Source organism: Phalangium opilio, unplaced genomic scaffold (assembly GCF_054372755.1).
Source record: "Phalangium opilio isolate 3A_F unplaced genomic scaffold, DU_Popi_V2 ptg000113l_1, whole genome shotgun sequence".
Taxonomy (NCBI): domain Eukaryota; kingdom Metazoa; phylum Arthropoda; class Arachnida; order Opiliones; family Phalangiidae; genus Phalangium; species Phalangium opilio.
The window spans coordinates 1,777,997-1,800,154 of record NW_028324209.1 but is presented as its reverse complement, the minus strand read 5'-3'; the positions used below and the strand labels follow the sequence as shown (position 1 = coordinate 1,800,154).

The 22,158-nt window shown below is 38.2% G+C and overlaps 1 protein-coding gene across 10 annotated transcripts; it reads right to left on the bottom strand.

The window, feature by feature from the left end:
* Positions 1 to 13,523: 13,523 nt before the first annotated feature.
* LOC149623252 (A-type potassium channel modulatory protein KCNIP1-like) lies at positions 13,524 to 22,092 on the bottom strand. 10 transcript variants are annotated; one of them, XM_089852333.1, is made up of 9 exons: positions 20,256 to 22,092; positions 20,114 to 20,192; positions 19,191 to 20,043; positions 18,715 to 19,092; positions 15,494 to 15,563; positions 15,357 to 15,427; positions 14,835 to 15,047; positions 14,582 to 14,644; positions 13,524 to 14,278 (listed from the first exon to the last, which is right to left on the bottom strand). In XM_089852333.1, the coding sequence occupies exons 4-9, from the start codon at positions 18,868 to 18,870 to the stop codon at positions 14,231 to 14,233; spliced, it is 621 nt and encodes a 206-aa protein (XP_089708459.1). In that variant the 5' UTR covers positions 18,871 to 19,092; positions 19,191 to 20,043; positions 20,114 to 20,192; positions 20,256 to 22,092; the 3' UTR covers positions 13,524 to 14,230. The 10 variants fall into 10 exon arrangements, with proteins under 10 accessions (XP_089708459.1, XP_089708458.1, XP_089708454.1 ...); XM_089852332.1 differs by having other exon boundaries at positions 20,118 to 20,192; XM_089852328.1 differs by having other exon boundaries at positions 19,191 to 19,381; positions 19,829 to 22,092.
* Between the last annotated feature and the right edge of the window lie 66 nt (positions 22,093 to 22,158).

Genomic DNA, 22,158 nt, shown 5'->3' with positions numbered 1-22,158 from the left:
ACGAAGCTAAACGAAGCTAAGCTAAACGAAGCTAAACGAAGCTAAGCTAAACGAAGCTAAACGAAGCTAAGCTAAACGAAGCTAAACGAAGCTAAACGAAGCTAAGCGAAGCTAAACGAAGCTAAACGAAGCTAAACGAGGCTAAGCTAAGCTAAACGAAGCTAAACGAAGCTAAACGAAGCTAAACGAATCTAAACGAAGCTAAACGAAGCTAAACGAAGCTAAACGAAGCTAAGCGAAGCTAAACGAAGCTAAACGAAGCTAAGCGAAGCTAAACGAAGCTAAACGAAGCTAAGCGAAGCTAAACGAAGCTAAACGAAGCTAAGCTAAGCTAAACGAAGCTAAACGAAGCTAAACGAAGCTAAGCGAAGCTAAACGAAGCTAAGCGAAGCTAAACGAAGCTAAACGAAGTTAAACGAAGCTAAACCAAGCTAAGCGAAGCTAAACGAAGCTAAGCTAAGCGAAGCTAAACGAAGCTAAACGAAGCTAAGCTAAGCAAAACGAAGCTAAACGAAGCTAAACGAAGCTAAACGGAGCTAAGCTAAGCTAAACGAAGCTAAGCTAAGCTAAACGAAGCTAAACGAAGCTAAACGAAGCTAAGCTAAGCTAAACGAAGCTAAACGAAGCTAAGCTAAGCTAAACGAAGCTAAACGAAGCTAAACGAAGCTAAGCGAAGCTAAACGAAGCTAAACGAAGTTAAACGAAGCTAAACGAAGCTAAGCTAAGCTATGCTAAGCTATGCTAAGCTATGCTAAGCTAAGCTAAGCTATGCTATGCTATGCTAAGCTAAGCTAAGCTAAGCTAAGCTATGCTATGCTATGCTTAGCTAAGCTAAGCTAAGCTATGCTATGCTAAGCTAAGCTAAGCTAAGCTAAGCTAAGCTAAGCTATGCTAAGCTAAGCTAAGCTATGCTATGCTAGGCTAAGTTAAGCTATGCTAAGCTAAGCTAAGCTAAGCTAAGCTAAGCTATGCTAAGCTATGCTAAGCTAAGCTAAGTTAAGCTATGCTATGCTAAGCTAAGCTAAGCTAAGCTATGCTATGCTAAGCTAAGCTAAGCTAAGCTAAGTTAAGCTATGCTATGCTAAGCTAAGCTAAGCTATGCTATGCTAAGCTAAGCTAAGCTAAGCTATGCTATGCTAAACTAAGCTAAGCTATGCTATGCTATGCTATGCTAAGCTAAGCTAAGCTATGCTATGCTAAGCTAAGCTAAGCTATGCTATGCTATGCTATGCTATGCTAAGCTAAGCTATGCTATGCTATGCTAAGCTAAGCTAAGCTTTGCTATGATAAGCTAAGCTAAGCTAAGCTATGCTATGCTAAGCTAAGCTAAGCTTTGCTATGATAAGCTAAGCTAAGCTAAGCTATGCTATGCTATGCTAAGCTAAGCTAAGCTAAGCTATGCTATGCTAAACTAAGCTAAGCTAAGCTAAGCTATGCTATGCTATGCTATGCTAAGCTAAGCTAAGCTATGCTATGCTTAGCTAAGCTAAGCTAAGCTATGCTATGCTAAGCTAAGCTAAGCTAAGCTATGCTAAGCTATGCTAAGCTATGCTAAGCTAAGCTAAGCTAAGCTAAGTTAAGCTATGCTATGCTAAGCTAAGCTATGCTAAGCTATGCTAATCTAACGAAGCTAAACGAAGCTAAGCTAAGCTATGCTAATCTAACGAAGCTAAACGAAGCTAAGCTAAGCTAAACGAAGCTAAACGAAGCTAAGCTAAGCTAAACGAAGCTAAACGAAGCTAAACGAAGCTAAGCGAAGCTAAGCGAAGCTAAACGAAGCTAAGCTAAACGAAGCTAAACGAAGCTAAACGAAGCTAAGCTAAACGAAGCTAAGCGAAGCTAAACGAATCTAAACGAAGCTAAACGAAGCTAAACGAAGCTAAACGAAGCTAAGCGAAGCTAAACGAAGCTAAACGAAGTTAAACGAAGCTAAACGAAGCTAAACGAATCTAAACGAAGCTAAACGAAGCTAAGCGAAGCTAAACGAAGCTAAACGAAGCTAAACGAAGTTAAACGAAGCTAAACGAAGCTAAGCGAAGCTAAACGAAGCTAAACGAAGCTAAGATAAGCGAAGCTAAACGAAGCTAAGCTAAGCAAAACGAAGCTAAACGAAGCTAACGGAGCTAAGCTAAGCTAAACGAAGGTAAGCTAAGCTAAACGAAGGTAAGCTAAGCTAAACGAAGCTAAACGAAGCTAAACGAAGCTAAGCTAAGCTAAACGAAGCTAAACGAAGCTAAACGAAGCTAAGCTAAACGAAGCTAAACGAAGCTAAGCTAAACGAAGCTAAACGAAGCTTAACGAAGCTAAACGAAGCTAAGCGAAGCTAAACGAAGCTAAACGAAGCTAAACGAGGCTAAGCTAAGCTAAACGAAGCTAAACGAAGCTAAACGAAGCTAAACGAATCTAAACGAAGCTAAACGAAGCTAAACGAAGCTAAACGAAGCTAAGCGAAGCTAAACGAAGCTAAACGAAGCTAAGCGAAGCTAAACGAAGCTAAACGAAGCTAAGCGAAGCTAAACGAAGCTAAACGAAGCTAAGCTAAGCTAAACGAAGCTAAACGAAGCTAAACGAAGCTAAACGAAGCTAAGCGAAGCTAAACGAAGCTAAGCGAAGTTAAGCTAAGCTAAACGAAGTTAAGCTAAGCTAAACGAAGCTAAACGAAGCTAAGCGAAGCTAAGCTAAGCTAAACGAAGCTAAACGAAGTTAAACGAAGCTAAACCAAGCTAAGCGAAGCTAAACGAAGCTAAGCTAAGCGAAGCTAAACGAAGCTAAACGAAGCTAAGCTAAGCAAAACGAAGCTAAACGAAGCTAAACGAAGCTAAACGGAGCTAAACGAAGCTAAACGAAGCTAAACGGAGCTAAGCTAAGCTAAACGAAGCTAAGCTAAGCTAAACGAAGCTAAACGAAGCTAAACGAAGCTAAGCTAAGCTAAACGAAGCTAAACGAAGCTAAACGAAGCTAAGCTAAGCTAAACGAAGCTAAACGAAGCTAAACGAAGCTAAGCGAAGCTAAACGAAGCTAAACGAAGCTAAACGAAGTTAAACGAAGCTAAACGAAGCTAAGCTAAGCTAAGCTAAGCTATGCTAAGCTATGCTAAGCTATGCTAAGCTAAGCTAAGCTATGCTATGCTATGCTAAGCTAAGCTAAGCTAAGCTAAGCTATGCTATGCTATGCTTAGCTAAGCTAAGCTAAGCTATGCTATGCTTAGCTAAGCTAAGCTAAGCTAAGCTAAGCTAAGCTAAGCTATGCTAAGCTAAGCTAAGCTAAGCTAAGCTATGCTAAGCTAAGCTAAGCTATGCTAAGCTAAGCTAAGCTAAGCTATGCTAAGCTAAGCTAAGCTAAGCTAAGCTAAGCTAAGCTAAGCTAAGCTAAGCTAAGCTATGCTAAGCTAAGCTAAGCTAAGCTAAGCTATGCTATGCTAGGCTAAGTTAAGCTATGCTAAGCTAAGCTAAGCTAAGCTAAGCTAAGCTATGCTAAGCTATGCTAAGCTAAGCTAAGTTAAGCTATGCTATGCTATGCTATGCTAAGCTATGCTATGCTAAGCTAAGCTAAGCTAAGCTAAGCTAAGCTATGCTAAGCTAAGCTAAGCTAAGCTAAGCTAAGCTAAGCTAAGCTAAGCTATGCTAAGCTAAGCTAAGCTAAGCTAAGCTATGCTATGCTATGCTAAGCTAAGCTAAGCTAAGCTAAGCTAAGCTATGCTAAGCTAAGCTAAGCTATGCTAAGCTATGCTAAGCTATGCTAAGCTAAGCTATGCTAAGCTAAGCTAAGCTAAGCTATGCTAAGCTAAGCTAAGCTAAGCTAAGTTAAGCTATGCTATGCTAAGCTAAGCTAAGCTATGCTATGCTAAGCTAAGCTAAGCTATGCTAAGCTAAGCTAAGCTAAGCCAAGCTAAGCTAAGCTAAGCTATGCTAAGCTAAGCTAAGCTAAGCTAAGCTATGCTATGCTAGGCTAAGTTAAGCTATGCTAAGCTAAGCTAAGCTAAGCTAAGCTAAGCTATGCTAAGCTATGCTAAGCTAAGCTAAGTTAAGCTATGCTATGCTAAGCTAAGCTAAGCTAAGCTATGCTATGCTAAGCTAAGCTAAGCTAAGCTAAGTTAAGCTATGCTATGCTAAGCTAAGCTAAGCTAAGCTAAGCTAAGCTATGCTATGCTAAGCTAAGCTATGCTATGCTATGCTGAGCTAAGCTATGCTAAGCTAAGCTAAGCTAAGCTATGCTTTGCTATGCTTAGCTAAGCTAAGCTAAGCTATGCTATGCTAAGCTAAGCTAAGCTAAGCTATGATAAGCTAAGCTATGCTAAGCTATGCTAAGCTATGCTAAGCTATGCTAAGCTAAGCTAAGCTATGCTATGCTAAGCTAAGCTAAGCTATGCTATGCTATGCTAAGCTCAGCTAAGCTAAGCTAAGCTAAGCTAAGCTATGCTATGCTATGCTAAGCTAAGCTAAGCTAAGCTATGCTATGCTAAACTAAGCTATGCTATGCTATGCTATGCTGAGCTAAGCTATGCTAAGCTAAGCTAAGCTAAGCTATGCTTTGCTATGCTTAGCTAAGCTAAGCTAAGCTATGCTATGCTAAGCTAAGCTAAGCTATGATAAGCTAAGCTATGCTAAGCTATGCTAAGCTATGCTAAGCTATGCTAAGCTAAGCTAAGCTATGCTATGCTAAGCTAATCTAAGCTAAGCTAAGCTATGCTATGCTAAGCTAAGCTAAGCTAAGCTAAGCTATGCTAAGCTAAGCTAAGCTATGCTATGCTTAGCTAAGTTAAGCTATGCTATGCTAAGCTAAGCTAAGCTAAGCTATGCTAAGCTAAGCTAAGCTAAGCTATGCTAAGCTAAGCTAAGCTAAGCTAAGCTATGCTAAGCTAAGCTAAGCTAAGCTAAGCTATGCTATGCTAAGCTAAGCTAAGCTAAGCTAAGCTAAGCTAAGCTAAGCTAAGCTATGCTAAGCTAAGCTAAGCTAAGCTAAGCTATGCTATGCTAGGCTAAGTTAAGCTATGCTAAGCTAAGCTAAGCTAAGCTAAGCTAAGCTATGCTAAGCTAAGCTAAGTTAAGCTATGCTATGCTAAGCTAAGCTAAGCTAAGCTAAGCTAAGCTATGCTATGCTAAGCTAAGCTAAGCTAAGCTAAGTTAAGCTATGCTATGCTAAGCTAAGCTAAGCTAAGCTAAGCTAAGCTATGCTATGCTAAGCTAAGCTAAGCTAAGCTATGCTATGCTAAACTAAGCTAAGCTATGCTATGCTATGCTATGCTAAGCTAAGCTAAGCTATGCTATGCTAAGCTAAGCTAAGCTATGCTATGCTATGCTATGCTATGCTATGCTATGCTAAGCTAAGCTATGCTATGCTATGCTAAGCTAAGCTAAGCTTTGCTATGATAAGCTAAGCTAAGCTAAGCTATGCTATGCTATGCTAAGCTAAGCTAAGCTAAGCTATGCTATGCTAAACTAAGCTAAGCTAAGCTAAGCTATGCTATGCTATGCTATGCTAAGCTAAGCTAAGCTATGCTATGCTTAGCTAAGCTAAGCTAAGCTATGCTATGCTAAGCTAAGCTAAGCTAAGCTATGCTAAGCTATGCTAAGCTATGCTAAGCTAAGCTAAGCTAAGCTAAGTTAAGCTATGCTATGCTAAGCTAAGCTAAGCTATGCTAAGCTAAGCTAAGCTAAGCTAAGTTAAGCTATGCTATGCTAAGCTATGCTAAGCTATGCTAATCTAACGAAGCTAAACGAAGCTAAGCTAAGCTAAACGAAGCTAAACGAAGCTAAGCTAAGCTAAACGAAGCTAAACGAAGCTAAACGAAGCTAAGCGAAGCTAAGCGAAGCTAAACGAAGCTAAGCTAAACGAAGCTAAACGAAGCTAAGCTAAACGAAGCTAAGCGAAGCTAAACGAATCTAAACGAAGCTAAACGAAGCTAAACGAAGCTAAGCGAAGCTAAACGAAGCTAAACGAAGTTAAACGAAGCTAAACGAAGCTAAACGAATCTAAACGAAGCTAAACGAAGCTAAGCGAAGCTAAACGAAGCTAAACGAAGCTAAACGAAGTTAAACGAAGCTAAACGAAGCTAAGCGAAGCTAAACGAAGCTAAACGAAGCTAAGATAAGCGAAGCTAAACGAAGCTAAACGAAGCTAAACGAAGCTAAGCTAAGCAAAACGAAGCTAAACGAAGCTAAACGGAGCTAAGCTAAGCTAAACGAAGGTAAGCTAAGCTAAACGAAGGTAAACTAAGCTAAACGAAGCAAAACGAAGCTAAACGAAGCTAAGCTAAGCTAAACGAAGCTAAACGAAGCTAAGCTAAACGAAGCTAAACGAAGCTAAGCTAAACGAAGCTAAACGAAGCTAAGCTAAACGAAGCTAAACGAAGCTAAGCGAAGCTAAACGAAGCTAAACGAGGCTAAGCTAAGCTAAACGAAGCTAAACGAAGCTAAACGAAGCTAAACGAATCTAAACGAAGCTAAACGAAGCTAAACGAAGCTAAACGAAGCTAAACGAAGCTAAGCGAAGCTAAACGAAGCTAAACGAAGCTAAGCGAAGCTAAACGAAGCTAAACGAAGCTAAACGAAGCTAAACGAAGCTAAACGAAGCTAAGCGAAGCTAAACGAAGCTAAGCGAAGCTAAACGAAGCTAAACGAAGTTAAGCTAAGCTAAACGAAGCTAAACGAAGCTAAACGAAGCTAAACGAAGCTAAGCGAACCTAAGCGAAGCTAAACGAAGCTAAACGAAGTTAAACGAAGCTAAACCAAGCTAAGCGAAGCTAAACGAAGCTAAGCTAAGCGAAGCTAAACGAAGCTAAACGAAGCTAAGCTAAGCAAAACGAAGCTAAACGAAGCTAAACGAAGCTAAACGGAGCTAAACGAAGCTAAACGAAGCTAAACGGAGCTAAGCTAAGCTAAACGAAGCTAAGCTAAGCTAAACGAAGCTAAACGAAGCTAAACGAAGCTAAGCTAAGCTAAACGAAGCTAAGCTAAGCTAAACGAAGCTAAACGAAGCTAAGCGAAGCTAAACGAAGCTAAACGAAGTTAAACGAAGCTAAACGAAGCTAAGCTAAGCTATGCTAAGCTATGCTAAGCTAAGCTAAGCTATGCTATGCTATGCTAAGCTAAGCTAAGCTAAGCTAAGCTATGCTATGCTATGCTTAGCTAAGCTAAGCTAAGCTATGCTATGCTAAGCTAAGCTAAGCTAAGCTAAGCTAAGCTAAGCTATGCTAAGCTAAGCTAAGCTATGCTATGCTAGGCTAAGTTAAGCTATGCTAAGCTAAGCTAAGCTAAGCTAAGCTAAGCTATGCTAAGCTATGCTAAGCTAAGCTAAGTTAAGCTATGCTATGCTAAGCTAAGCTAAGCTAAGCTAAGCTATGCTATGCTAAGCTAAGCTAAGCTAAGCTAAGTTAAGCTATGCTATGCTAAGCTAAGCTAAGCTATGCTATGCTAAGCTAAGCTAAGCTAAGCTATGCTATGCTAAACTAAGCTAAGCTATGCTATGCTATGCTATGCTAAGCTAAGCTAAGCTATGCTATTCTAAGCTAAGCTAAGCTATGCTATGCTATGCTATGCTATGCTAAGCTAAGCTATGCTATGCTATGCTAAGCTAAGCTAAGCTTTGCTATGATAAGCTAAGCTAAGCTAAGCTATGCTATGCTATGCTAAGCTAAGCTAAGCTAAGCTATGCTATGCTAAACTAAGCTAAGCTAAGCTAAGCTATGCTATGCTATGCTATGCTAAGCTAAGCTAAGCTATGCTATGCTTAGCTAAGCTAAGCTAAGCTATGCTATGCTAAGCTAAGCTAAGCTAAGCTATGCTAAGCTATGCTAAGCTATGCTAAGCTAAGCTAAGCTAAGCTAAGTTAAGCTATGCTATGCTAAGCTAAGCTAAGCTAAGCTAAGCTATGCTAAGCTAAGCTAAGTTAAGCTATGCTATGCTAAGCTATGCTAATCTAACGAAGCTAAACGAAGCTAAGCTAAGCTAAACGAAGCTAAACGAAGCTAAGCTAAGCTAAACGAAGCTAAACGAAGCTAAACGAAGCTAAGCGAAGCTAAGCGAAGCTAAACGAAGCTAAGCTAAACGAAGCTAAACGAAGCTAAACGAAGCTAAGCTAAACGAAGCTAAACGAAGCTAAGCTAAACGAAGCTAAGCGAAGCTAAACGAATCTAAACGAAGCTAAACGAAGCTAAACGAAGCTAAACGAAGCTAAGCGAAGCTAAACGAAGCTAAACGAAGTTAAACGAAGCTAAACGAAGCTAAACGAATCTAAACGAAGCTAAACGAAGCTAAGCGAAGCTAAACGAAGCTAAACGAAGCTAAACGAAGTTAAACGAAGCTAAACGAAGCTAAGCGAAGCTAAACGAAGCTAAACGAAGCTAAGATAAGCGAAGCTAAACGAAGCTAAGCTAAGCAAAACGAAGCTAAACGAAGCTAAACGGAGCTAAGCTAAGCTAAACGAAGGTAAGCTAAGCTAAACGAAGGTAAGCTAAGCTAAACGAAGCTAAACGAAGCTAAACGAAGCTAAGCTAAGCTAAACGAAGCTAAACGAAGCTAAGCTAAACGAAGCTAAACGAAGCTAAGCTAAACGAAGCTAAACGAAGCTAAGCTAAACGAAGCTAAACGAAGCTAAACGAAGCTAAACGAAGCTAAGCGAAGCTAAACGAAGCTAAACGAAGCTAAACGAGGCTAAGCTAAGCTAAACGAAGCTAAACGAAGCTAAACGAAGCTAAACGAAGCTAAACGAAGCTAAACGAATCTAAACGAAGCTAAACGAAGCTAAACGAAGCTAAGCGAAGCTAAACGAAGCTAAACGAAGCTAAGCGAAGCTAAACGAAGCTAAACGAAGCTAAGCGAAGCTAAACGAAGCTAAACGAAGCTAAGGTAAGCTAAACGAAGCTAAACGAAGCTAAACGAAGCTAAACGAAGCTAAGCGAAGCTAAACGAAGCTAAGCGAAGCTAAACGAAGCTAAACGAAGTTAAGCTAAGCTAAACGAAGCTAAACGAAGCTAAACGAAGCTAAACGAAGCTAAGCGAAGCTAAGCTAAGCTAAACGAAGCTAAACGAAGTTAAACGAAGCTAAACCAAGCTAAGCGAAGCTAAACGAAGCTAAGCTAAGCGAAGCTAAACGAAGCTAAACGAAGCTAAGCTAAGCAAAACGAAGCTAAACGAAGCTAAACGAAGCTAAACGGAGCTAAACGAAGCTAAACGAAGCTAAACGGAGCTAAGCTAAGCTAAACGAAGCTAAGCTAAGCTAAACGAAGCTAAACGAAGCTAAACGAAGCTAAGCTAAGCTAAACGAAGCTAAACGAAGCTAAACGAAGCTAAGCTAAGCTAAACGAAGCTAAGCTAAGCTAAACGAAGCTAAACGAAGCTAAACGAAGCTAAGCGAAGCTAAACGAAGCTAAACGAAGTTAAACGAAGCTAAACGAAGCTAAGCTAAGCTATGCTAAGCTATGCTAAGCTAAGCTAAGCTATGCTATGCTATGCTAAGCTAAGCTAAGCTAAGCTAAGCTATGCTATGCTATGCTTAGCTAAGCTAAGCTAAGCTATGCTATGCTTAGCTAAGCTAAGCTAAGCTAAGCTATGCTAAGCTAAGCTAAGCTAAGCTATGCTAAGCTAAGCTAAGCTAAGCTAAGCTATGCTAAGCTAAGCTAAGCTATGCTAAGCTAAGCTAAGCTAAGCTATGCTATGCTAAGCTAAGCTATGCTATGCTATGCTTAGCTAAGCTATGCTATGCTAAGCTAAGCTAAGCTAAGCTATGCTATGCTATGCTAAGCTAAGCTAAGCTAAGCTAAGCTAAGCTATGCTATGCTAAGCTAAGCTATGCTCTGCTTAGCTAAGCTATGCTATGCTAAGCTAAGCTAAGCTAAGCTATGCTATGCTATGCTAAGCTAAGCTAAGCTATGCTATGCTATGCTAAGCTAAGCTAAGCTATGCTATGCTAAACTAAGCTAAGCTATGCTATGCTATGCTAAGCTAAGCTAAGCTAAGCTATGCTATGCTAAGCTAAGCTAAGCTATGCTATGCTATGCTATGCTATGCTAAGCTAAGCTAAGCTAAGCTATGCTATGCTATGCTAAGCTAAGCTAAGCTAAGCTAAGCTAAGCTAAGCTATGCTATGATAAGCTAAGCTAAGCTAAGCTATGCTATGCTAAGCTAAGCTAAGCTAAGCTATGCTATGCTAAACTAAGCTAAGCTATGCTATGCTATGCTAAGCTAAGCTAAGCTATGCTAAGCTAAGCTAAGCTAAGCTATGCTATGCTATGCTTAGCTAAGCTAAGCTAAGCTATGCTATGCTATGCTTAGCTAAGCTAAGCTAAGCTATGCTATGCTAAGCTAAGCTAAGCTAAGCTAAGCTAAGCTATGCTATGCTATGCTAAGCTAAGCTAAGCTATGCTATGCTAAACTAAGCTAAGCTATGCTATGCTATGCTAAGCTAAGCTAAGCTATGCTATGCTAAGCTAAGCTAAGCTATGCTATGCTATGCTATGCTATGCTAAGCTAAGCTAAGCTAAGCTATGCTATGCTAAGCTAAGCTAAGCTATGCTATGATAAGCTAAGCTAAGCTAAGCTATGCTATGCTAAGCTAAGCTAAGCTAAGCTATGCTAAGCTATGCTAAGCTATGCTAAGCTAAGCTAAGCTATGCTATGCTAAGCTAAGCTATGCTATGCTAAGCTAAGCTAAGCTAAGCTAAGCTAAGCTATGCTATGCTAAGCTAAGCTAAGCTAAGCTAAGCTATGCTATGCTTAGCTAAGCTAAGCTAAGCTAAGCTAAGCTATGCTAAGCTATGCTAAGCTATGCTAAGCTAAGCTAAGCTAAGCTATGCTAAGCTAAGCTAAGCTAAGCTAAGCTAAGCTAAGTTAAGCTATGCTATGCTAAGCTAAGCTAAGCTAAGCTAAGCTAAGCTATGCTATGCTAAGCTAAGCTAAGCTAAGTTAAGCTATGCTATGCTAAGCTAAGCTATGCTATGCTAAGCTAAGCTATGCTATGCTAAACTAAGCTAAGCTATGCTATGCTATGCTAAGCTAAGCTAAGCTATGCTATGCTAAGCTAAGCTAAGCTAAGCTATGCTATGCTATGCTATGCTATGCTAAGCTAAGCTAAGCTAAGCTAAGCTATGCTATGCTAAGCTAAGCTAAGCTAAGCTAAGCTTTGCTATGATAAGCTAAGCTATGCTATGCTATGCTAAGCTAAGCTAAGCTAAGCCATTACTGTTAAAATGTTTGAATATAACTTGACATTGACTATATCAGGACTAGACTAAACTCGAGTGGGCGTGCTTAATTGAGGGGGTCAGTTAATGGGAAAATTTCAATTATTCGATTCGGATATCCTCGGTAGTTAGTGGCTAGAGGACGGGGCGAAGTTATTTTTTAGACCTTGCTTCGGAAGGCACGCGATTGAGGCGAAAGGGGGTAGATGTTGCCCTCAGTGCTTGGGACAGTGTAGGGTAGCTATGCTACAGAAAAAAATCAAGAAAATAGACTGTTACGACTGTATAAATACGCTCTAGATGATATAAATATGAAATAGTGTTTCTGTGTGTATTTCACTTTCATATAGTAAAAACTTCAATTCACCCCAACTGAATAATTAGGAGAGGCTTTCAGTAAATATATGGGGGCGCTTCGGAGAATTTTCAGGGGGCTCAAGCGCCTCCAAAAAACCCCTGGCGACGCCACTGCAAAACACTTTTCTCCACTTTTGAAAAGTGGTACTGGAGTTTATGGATTCCTATAGCTGGAAAAACCACCCTATAAACATGTGTGTCTAATAAGTCGAAATCTGAAATCATAACAATTAAACTAATTCCTATGAAAGTTAATTCATTTTACGTTGAGCAAAAGTTCTGAAATGAAATGTGTAATATATTCCAAAATCTTTGTTTGTTTTTGGCCTAATTAAATAGTAATTATTCCTGTTCTTAATTAGATAGTCCTAGTCACATTGCATTATTTTGATTCCTAAGGAAGCTCTCGTACTCTAGCCACCGAAATTATGTAAAACGCAATAAGGATAGTTCAGAAAAGGATGAAGAACTTCAAATATCATTAGACATGTTGATTGATATTTAGTGGCAACTAAGACCATTAAACACTGTGTTTAATGGTCAATAGGCTCATGATGCAGCAGATGCTTGTATTTTTCTTTGAAATTATAAAAGTTCATTTTTAACTCATTATCGTCATAAACACTAGTATTAATACTTGGAATGCTTTGATTAGCAATGTAATTTTAAACTGAAACTCAGTAACAAATATCAGAAGAAAGGGGCTTTCCGAACCTCCCCCCCCCCCTTTCTTTTTTACCCAACCGCAAAGCTTAGTTCTGTGAGAAAGACCACCGTTTGCCTTTCACTAAAAGCATTCCTAGAGCCCGGGAGAGTTATGAAACGTGTCCTTTCTTTTCTTAAGGATAGAGAGCATTCACCCGTTAGGACATTTTGTCTACTTTTTACTCTTAAGGAACTAAATTCATGAACTTCCGCAATTATAATTGCAAAAACACCTCCATGAGAACGTTTTTATACTCGTGCATAATTGACGCGCCCGAAGTTTTGAACACTTACCGGTTTCAATCAATCTAGACCCCGGAGTAGACGAAAGTTCTTTCTTTCAATTCTTTGATCGGCATCGTGGTCTTGCGGAGTCAAGATCGTTTCCCGCTCTGCTCTTGTAAATCACTTTTGTATGAAGTAATTTACGCCGACGATGAGCCATTTCTCTCTGCCTTCAAGTTCAAACCACATAAAACACAAAAACTATAATAAAACACACAAAAACTACAATAAAACACACAAAAACCACAATAAAACGCACAAAAACTACAATAAAACGCACAAAACCTACAATAAAACGCCCAAAAACCTACAATAAAACGCCCAAAAACTACAATAAAACGCCCAAAAACTACAATAAAACGCACAAAAACTACAATAAAACGCACAAAACCTACAATAAAACACACAAAAACTACAATAAAACGCACAGAAACTACAATAAAACACAATAAATCGGCATAAAACGCAATGTAACAGCATAAAACGAAATATAACCGCGCAGAAAAATAGCAAGAAAGCACAATAAAACTGCATTAAACACAATTAAACAGCATAAAATACATTTAAACACCACGAAAACCATATAAAACAACACTAAAACACAATAAATCGATGCTCGGTTTCTGTTCGCTAGAACTCTTTTCGATGGAAGTCGGCCTTTAAGATGGAAATATATTTTACTTCTTTTAATTCAAGAGAACTTTACCAATATCCTTAGTGTTGATATTATTTCACCGAATTTCCGAAACTCTAAGCCAAGGCCCTATCGTCCATTTAAAAACACTAAAAAAACACCTGTAATGTAATGATGTTATGATGATTGAATTTCAAAATGTTAAATAGAGGGAAAATACACGGGGGTTACAAAATATCGGCGCCTGCTCCGTAGTCTTTTTGTATCACGAGAGTGCGCAGTGACGGCAATGTATCAACGCTACTTGTATGTCCCGATACCGAGTATGATATCATTAAAAATAATTATAAGACTGAAAAGAATTAAACTGAAAATTATCTTTAATGAGGAATATATCAGTCGCGTAGAGTTAATTACAATGTAATATCCGGCTTTGCGATATCGCCACGTAGCAAAAATATTCTATCATTTATTATCGATATCGCTCATCTAACTTTATCTTAGCCTCTAATACAACATTTATAACTGGTTGAGCCAAAAGCAAATAATAAATACCAGAAAGTAAGGAAGATCCAAATCCACGTTGCCCCTGGGTCATCGAAAAAATATTTACTACTCCCCCCCCCCTAACCCGCGGTACACTACCGTAATTAAGAATCGCGTAGGAATACCAGCACGAGTACGCTACAAACCGAATTACTTATACAATCCGGGCATGCACTTTGAAATCTATGATAACCAAACATACAATTTCTAAAGCATTCCCAGATCAATGCCTCGTAAACATCATACTGGGCACTGGTCTTTCTGTTTTTCTATTTGCCTTTGGTTTAACCGAAAGGTTTAATAAGAAATGAACAACTATACTCCGAAAATAGAACACGAACTAGTTTGAAATAATTTTGAAAGTTACTTAGACACATTTTCATTTAAATGATAGCTTAACGTTAATCTTAATTTCCAATTTACGCGACTGTCTTTTGTCGTGTTATGCAATAATACCACGTACAATAAATATTTTTTTTTTCGATGATTTTTCGATAATTTCATTGAAGTTCAGCTCGTCAGACTCAGATATCGGCGTCAAAAAGGGCCAAGGATTTTCCTATCGCGTCGTCCTACAAAAACAAATAAAAAAAACTTTATTACGTTATTATTTATATATACTATTAGTAACGTAATAGCAATAAGTATGATATGAACTTTCCAACCGTTGCCTGATTGCCGTAATGATGAAGTTCTACATGAAGGGTTTTTTTGGGGCAACTCTAAAACCATTCCTTGGTGTTTATACCTATTGGCTTCTAGGAAAGCTAGTTTTGATTGGCAAAGAAAAAATCAATAAACTCGGAAACACACTTCCCTAGATTGTCATACTCGCTTACTGTTACTATGTTACTTATAATAATACCGTAACTTACGGTTAAACAAATCTCCATAAATTCGTCAATTGTGACCACTCCATCTTTATTCACGTCCAATTTCTAAAACAAAATAAAAAAGAGCGGTGTGAGACCTGTTAGGCCATTAGCAAAATAATTTTCTAATAAGTTTAAAAAAGAATAAGTTTCTAACAATTAATAAAAATGCTTCGATTTGAAGAACCGGTCTCAACAGCGAATGTCTCAGGAAGGTGCAAATTGTGATAAAATTCATATTCCGAGTGCCAATTACCTGAAATATTCTGTCCACGTGGTCCCTGAGAGCTTGCTCATCGGCTGAAGGAACGCACTTGCGCCCAAGCAAAGCGTAGACCGAACACACGACATCGGTCATTTCTTTTTTGGTAATGTTACCATCACCGTTAACGTCATAAAGGGAGAATGCCCAACGCAATTTTTCTTGAGTTGTTCCTCTGCACAACATCGAAAGCCATTGAATAAAATCCTGCACGAAATAAATTAGTTAGCACAGAGAAGAAAATATGTTTAACTTCGTGTTTTAAACCAAGAGTTTATAAACTAGTAGCACGTAGGAATGACCATCTTTCCATAGAACCTATCTCAAAATGATGATACTATAAGTAAATGGGTGATGATACGCATGGTAGATGCTACGAACTCGGGCTTACGTCTTAATCTTAAAACTAATTCTTGGCTGACACATGAATCAGAATGGAAGGGGGATTTTTCAATACGAACGTTTCAGGGACGATGGTCATTCCTTAGTTTATACATTCCTGGTTTAAATTGTTACCTTAAAGGTGATAGCTCCACTTCGACTTGGATCAAATGTCTTGAAGACATAATGCGCGTACAAAAATGAATCTAAATATTTATTTTCATTCGCGTTAGCTTTAAAGTAATTATACAACATTGATATGGAACACGTACTTCCATATGGGAAGAATTTGGCAAAAATTTGTCTGAAGGTATCCTCATCCACGAAACCAGTCGGGCATTCCTAGAAATGAATGGCACATTTTGAGTTAAACTTAAAAATATAACCCTTTCCAACTTCCGCCGGACGCTTCCTTTTAATACTACATAAGAAAAATGAAAACTTGATTAATTCCGTTCGGGCTACCTTAAAATATCCGACTCCAAAAATTTTAAATGACTCAATCGCGTGACGGTATTCAACCAGTATTTCGCTTGGTACGAAATTAAACTAAGACAAGGAGGATTAGAAAAGGAGACTATGTGGGCTCCCTCAGTGGGAGAAAGGGGATCGAATGGTTCATCCGTGTCACACAGGTTACTGTTTGTATATTGAGTTACAATTTTATGTCCTCTATCTAATTAAAAACAGTCTCGTACTAATTGAGCCAATACAGTCAAAGGACGTTTTTATTCTTATCATGATTTTCACGAGAGAAAAGTTTGCGTGGAACTCTGGTGTGCAGGTTGCCACATGATAAGCGAGAACTACTTTTTCGGTTGTCAGTCTAAAAAGCGCGTACAATTCCTCTCCTATCTACTCCTCCATGACTAGGTTTGTTACATTAAAACCTAAATAGGCTGGATTTCACGAGGAAAACTTTAAATGCTAAGCCTCAGTTGATGTTATTGCTTTTTTAACTAAGCCTAACGTAATGTCTTCGAGCAATTTTAGACCTTAGCTATCATAATGTACTAAAACGTTAAATGTAAAGAATTGATTTCAAAACGATGAATGCAAATGCTTAGCCTAAACTGTCATTTCTTTAAAATTATGTCTATCGTAAAATGTAAGTAATTTTCGCCCTTAAACTTGCTAAAAAGAAAAAGCGCTTTGACAACTTGAATCGACTCAAAATTCTATCATTTTTCTTTGTAAAAATTTAGCGAAAAGTGCTTGGGTAGGAAAAAGGGTTCTGGTCAATTAGTTGGGGGTTGAATGATAGGGGAAATTCACGGGGTCTTTCGCTTGGTTGACCCCTTTCTGTCGAAAACGCGGAAGAGCTTTTGTGATTCAATTTCCATTGGCACGGGAGCTAGCTTTTAAGCTACTAAGCTCTTTAGACCCTAACGCAAAGACAAGAGAATTAGTGAATTACCAGGACCTCCGTAAGAGATCTTCAAAAGCTTCCAGCAAAGGAATGATTACACTATCAGTAATCTACTAGCCACTTAATGTAATTCCATAAGTAAAGCAATAACTCCAAGTACGATATGCACTTACCGTCGAATGATTGCCATAATGCTAGATTATAAGTTTCTTAATGATGCTTTGTTCCCATGGCTGGGGTTTTGCGTTAAAAAGAGAACATTAGCAAGTTGGGGGGAACTCTAAAACTATTCATAATCGCCTCCTTGGAGTTTGTTTACACTTATTGTTATTATTGGTTCTGCTTAACCCTCTAGGGGTCGCGTCAAAGCTATAGTTGTTTTGATTCTACCCAAAAACACACTTCTCTTAACGTATTTCGTTATAGTTGTTATTAAAGCGTGAGATATAGCGTGTTAAAATTCATAAACATGGATAATTAAGAATAGCGTGGGAATTAAATATTACTTTTTAGTAAGACGCGAGACTTTAAAGTAAAATTTAGAGGCGAATATTTCCTGAAGATCTCTAATGAATGGGTTACGAGATACCTGTGACTAACAAAGCTTGATTTGACAAAAAAAGTGCAAACTCAAGCGATAATGCTATACGAATATAAATGGTGCTACTATAGGAGGTCGGGGATAAAAATCTATCTTCCCAAAACGGTTCCCATGGAAACTACACGCGTGGTTCGACTCTATATAACTAACAAGATGGCCCAAGGGCTGGCCTCTTAATAGTAGCCACATCGTACATAAAATTTTAGTGAATAGCCCCTCGATTTGCTACCCTTAACAGTGCTAAATTTATTACCCACAGCGATCACGTAACCCTTGATAAGCCCGAACAGTTAAACCTTAAACAGTGCTAAACTTTAATAAATTTACTTCTGTTATAATTGTAATAGTGCTACACAAACAGGAAACGTGAGTGAGCAACTCCTCGATGCGAAGCCTTTAAGAGCGCTAAAGTGATTGCTCATAAGTCATAACATATACCTAACCCTTAAGAGACGTACAGAAAATTTGAGTGAATAGCCTCTCGATTTTCTACCTTTAACAGCGCTAAAATGATTACCTGTAACGTATACGTAACCGTTAATAAATGTTCAGAACCATTGAGTGATTAGCCCCTATCTTAATCAGTACTAAATTTATTACCCTTAACCCACACGTAACCTTTACTAGACGTACAGAAAATTTCAGTGACTTATGCAAAATAGTCAATTACCCGATGCTGACCTATTCTCAAATTTTACAACGAAACTTTGTAGATAAATGGCTAGCGTACGCGGCTTCGATTTCGGGCTCAAATCCCGACACCGACTCAAAATATGTCTTCATTGATACTGTAACGTCAACTGAACCCGAAAACTTTTCTCTATCCATTTAAAAATGACGAACGAAAATTTTGATACTACTACTCCTACGATGACGACGACGACAGCGTAGGTCAAACTAATAGCCTCGTCGTAGATATACATCATACAATGTGGCTAAAAATCACCTTTCACATCCTCTATATTAAACACCCACGGACCTATCAATAACAGAATAGAAATAAACGTGTCAAAAAAATCCTTGAAACGCAACCGAAACTGTTTTCATTATAAAAAGCAGGCATAAATTATGATAATAAAACATCAATGGCGACAGTTTGTTTTGAAAGCGAGAGGTAAACAATAAACATAACTTTGGAATCTGGATGAGATTATACAATAATTTAAGTAATATCAAGATGTATGTGTTTTCTTAAATGAAATTTAACTATATGGACTAATTTTTCAATTAAAAATTCCCTGACTTTTCATGGTTTTCCCTGACAAATTTTAATTTCTACTTTATTTGTTAAAAAAGTCAGAATGTCAAGGGTTTAAAACTGACTAGTAGGCTACCACGAGTTTATCGCGCCTCACGCTATATCAACCCAATTAACAATATGAAATTCCCTGACTTTTAATTATTACACAATTGAATATCCCTGACACTTGATAATCCCTGTTTATAGGTATTCCAGGTTAGGTACTTTAATTAGCAAGCCTGTCACGAGTCTTTTAATTGACTAAAATGACGTTATAGCTTACCTGTTTGAAATTTCTGTACATCCCTTGAATTTCTCGTTTCGTGAACCTAGTGCTCTTGCAAATAGATTCGATACTGTCTCTTGGTCCGTGAGTTCGAAAAGTTATGAACTTTAGGTCTCCTCCCGAACCACGTTTCTTATTGATGTCTTGCTCCATTTGAGATATTTGAATAACTATGTAGTCTCGTAGTGACTTTCAACGCTGGATAAAAGACCTTCCTCGACCATTCGCGCCCAATGCTAGACTAGTCTGTGCTAGGGGCTAGGATTCCGTGCACTGTTGGAATTACTGTTGGAGCTCCGTGAAGCTTCGAAGAGGAGTTTGGTTCGTTTCCAAGACAACAGATGGTAGAATCATCCCTTCTCCGGACTCATGCGCCTGCCAGAAGGTTAAAAGAAAGCCAATACTTTACTTTTTACCTGTTAGGCTTACGTATATTGCAAAGACAAATAGAAATAATAGGAAGTGAGTTATACCCGGGGGGATGTTAATGAAAATCATAAGTTGTATATCATAAGTTCCTAAGATATGCTGGCCATAAGTTTGTCACTGGTTACTGAGAGCTTGTCTCGATGTGACGGAGGTGAAACGTCATAGATTGGCGTCTGTCAAAGGATTAGTACAGACTTAAAAGGAAGACGGACTGCCAAACTGAGTGTAGTCAATTCTAGCAAAGAGAATATACCAAGAGGAGCAGAAAGTTTAGCCTTTCACAAGGCTTTTGAAAAGCCCGGCCACGGTTTTGAAGTAACTAGATCCGGTTTTTGTTGATTGGCTCAGCAGCGACGCCTTTAATTGGTTAAATTATGTCGGCTGCTTAATTTTAGTGGTGGAAAAGGGTTGATCTCTGGGTTGACCGTTGACGTACAAAAGGTAATTTTTAAGTAGACATCACGGTCACGTGAACAACCGGAACTAGTTACTCCAAATTCAGAGCCGGTCCCTATTAAAAACTTTCTGCTCCTCTTGGTATATTCTCTATGATTCTAGCTTCCGTCGTTCTCGAACTAGCTTGAGCTGTAAGTCTCTAGCATTACGAAGTATAGGAAGTGTCATACTTATGGAACATAACTTATAAACTTATGGTTGTATAGTGCCCATGTTTACGACTCACTTCAAGTCTCGCTTTATCCATCTGCAGCTTCTTTGGTTGACCAATCATACACTTAAAATACGTTATCTTTTCGACGAAAGCCCTGGGGTGACGTCACCCATGCTTTTTGCCCATAGAAACAAAGCAGTACCAAACATGAACGCCTACTACCAAAGATGATCCCGTGACATTTTACATAGACACTGATGTTGCAACAGAAATAGCTCCATATAGTGCTAAATAAATTTTCGAAATCGGTTCTTGGTCTATTTCTTAACCTCTCCATTTGCTAGAAGAAACTTATACCAACTGATTTTATTTATTCAAGGTTTCTCGTATAATTATTTTCTGCCAAGGTTTTACTAAAAGCTTTTGTTTCAAGATGCTTTCCAAATAAATAAATAAATAAATTATGGAACTTAAAAAAACAATGAAAGAATTATCATACCTGGTAGTTTACTTTGCCTCGAGCACCGGTGCGTAGCGGGAAACACATTTCTACAGGGGCGTATTGAAAACACACGTAACTCTCAGCCCCTTAATGTTCGCTTCACTGTGGGAAGATTTAGCGCCAAAACTGTGCCCAAAAACCTTTTTAAATTAACGACGTCTTTTAAATTAAAATGAAAGAGCACTTTATACTGACTGACTTAACCTTAAAAAATGGGTCGCAACCTTTCATCTCATAGTGACAATCAAAGCTTAACTTAATTTACAGGTTTTTTTTTATTTGGCAGGAAAATAAGTATAAAAAAGGCGGAAAAAATCAAATTTCCACTTAGATCGCGTGACAAAGTCACAAAAACTAAAAGAGGACTTTTAAAAGGATAGCTATTCAAATTTGCTACGTCCGTAATATAAAAAAAGTTTGGAAATTTTTTTTTTATTTTAAATAAGTTTGAGATCTCTAGTTTTAGAGTCTTTATTTTTTTTCTTCTCTCTTTTTCTCCTAAAATATCAAGTGTCCTAGATAACTCAGTCCTAAAATGGACGGGAACCTTTTTGTGTACCATGTGTAATAACAAGTTGGTTTATAGTATCAATAAATGGTTTCACACCATAACTTTAAAAAAGAAACAGCTACCCTAACTTAGGAAGCCTGAAAATTTCACCGATTTTTCGAAATTTTAGTAAAAATTGTTTAAATATCTTTGAGGGAAAACGCGGCCTACAAACGTTAATTTTAACAAGTTGGTCCAGTAAAAATTTAGGTCGAAACCAAATTTTTCAGACGACTTGGGGGAACTCCATTTTCGACGAATTTTTTTAGTGAGAAAAACATTCTGCACTAAATTTAATATATGAAGTGCTTTCTATTCAATAAAAAACTGGCAGAGAAATTCGGACTTATAGAAGTTTTTTTACACTTCTACTGAAATATATTATTTTTTATTACACTATACCAAATTGCAGCCAACGCCGCATCTATGCACAAATTCTAGGAAAATTAAATTTAAATATTTATTTCACACTAATTGCCTCTCATAAATATTAAATTTTAATTTTCCGAAGAATCTTTATTATAAATTTATAATGAGTTTTTGAAAATAAGGTAAAGTCAAGCTCGGTACTCACTGTAAACTCTCGCTGAAACGATACTAAGGTTTAGTCAAACTCTGGGATCGTTCCATCGGCCATAAAAACCGTTTTTAATCAATAAAATCCCTCGAAAAGCCATAAATCTTAGTTGAAACATACCATCAGGCCTAACTCGGAACCTTCACGCGCGCATTTTAAATTTTTGAGCGGCCATTAACAGATCCGCGAGCAACCAACCGGCCTTTCGACGTCAGCTTTTCAGAAGTAAAAAAAAAGCGCGGAAAAATTTATCTTATTCCCGCGTTTTTTATATCTAAGGTCTCTTTATTTCCCAATTCCAGTCTAAATATTTCCCGCGTCGAAAGAATGAGCCCGAAAATAAAGATAAAAAATGTTTAGGGTGTAGGCCCCAGTTAAAAATTTAAAGGGGTGGTGAAGTTAAGCCTAAATTTGGCCTAAAACAATAACCTCTTAAGCCTAAATCTCCGTTGAACGCGGTACTGCTACAAGTATTTCAAATCAACGCAATTAGGCTTAGCTTAATCCGTTTATACGTTTCTAACCACGACCTTTTATAGAGGTGACACGGGGAATCCTTCTTTACCACTCTGAGGTCTGTGCAAGGATAAAAGCGACGTGGATGTAAGCTCACGACCCATGGACAATATTGACGTAAATATTAGCTCCTCCCACATCTAAAAATATCACGGCGGCATAATCTATTTGTTCTAAGTTAATTCGAGCTTTCATCACTCCTTCATTATACGTCACCCCTAAAATAGAAGTAGCTAGCGGAAAAACTAGGGGGGGTT

What these genes read in the sequence shown, in the direction of transcription:
- LOC149623252 (XM_089852328.1), bottom strand. Translation starts at nt 18,870, where the DNA reads ATGGAGCAAGACATCAATAAGAAACGTGGTTCGGGAGGAGACCTAAAG. An exon ending in TGTACAGAAATTTCAAACAG is followed by an intron (nt 15,564 to 18,714) that starts GTAAGCTATAAC and finishes ATTCATTTCTAG; the next exon opens with GAATGCCCGACTGGTTTCGT. An exon ending in ACGTGGACAGAATATTTCAG is followed by an intron (nt 14,645 to 14,834) that starts GTAATTGGCACT and finishes ATTTTGTTTTAG; the next exon opens with AAATTGGACGTGAATAAAGA.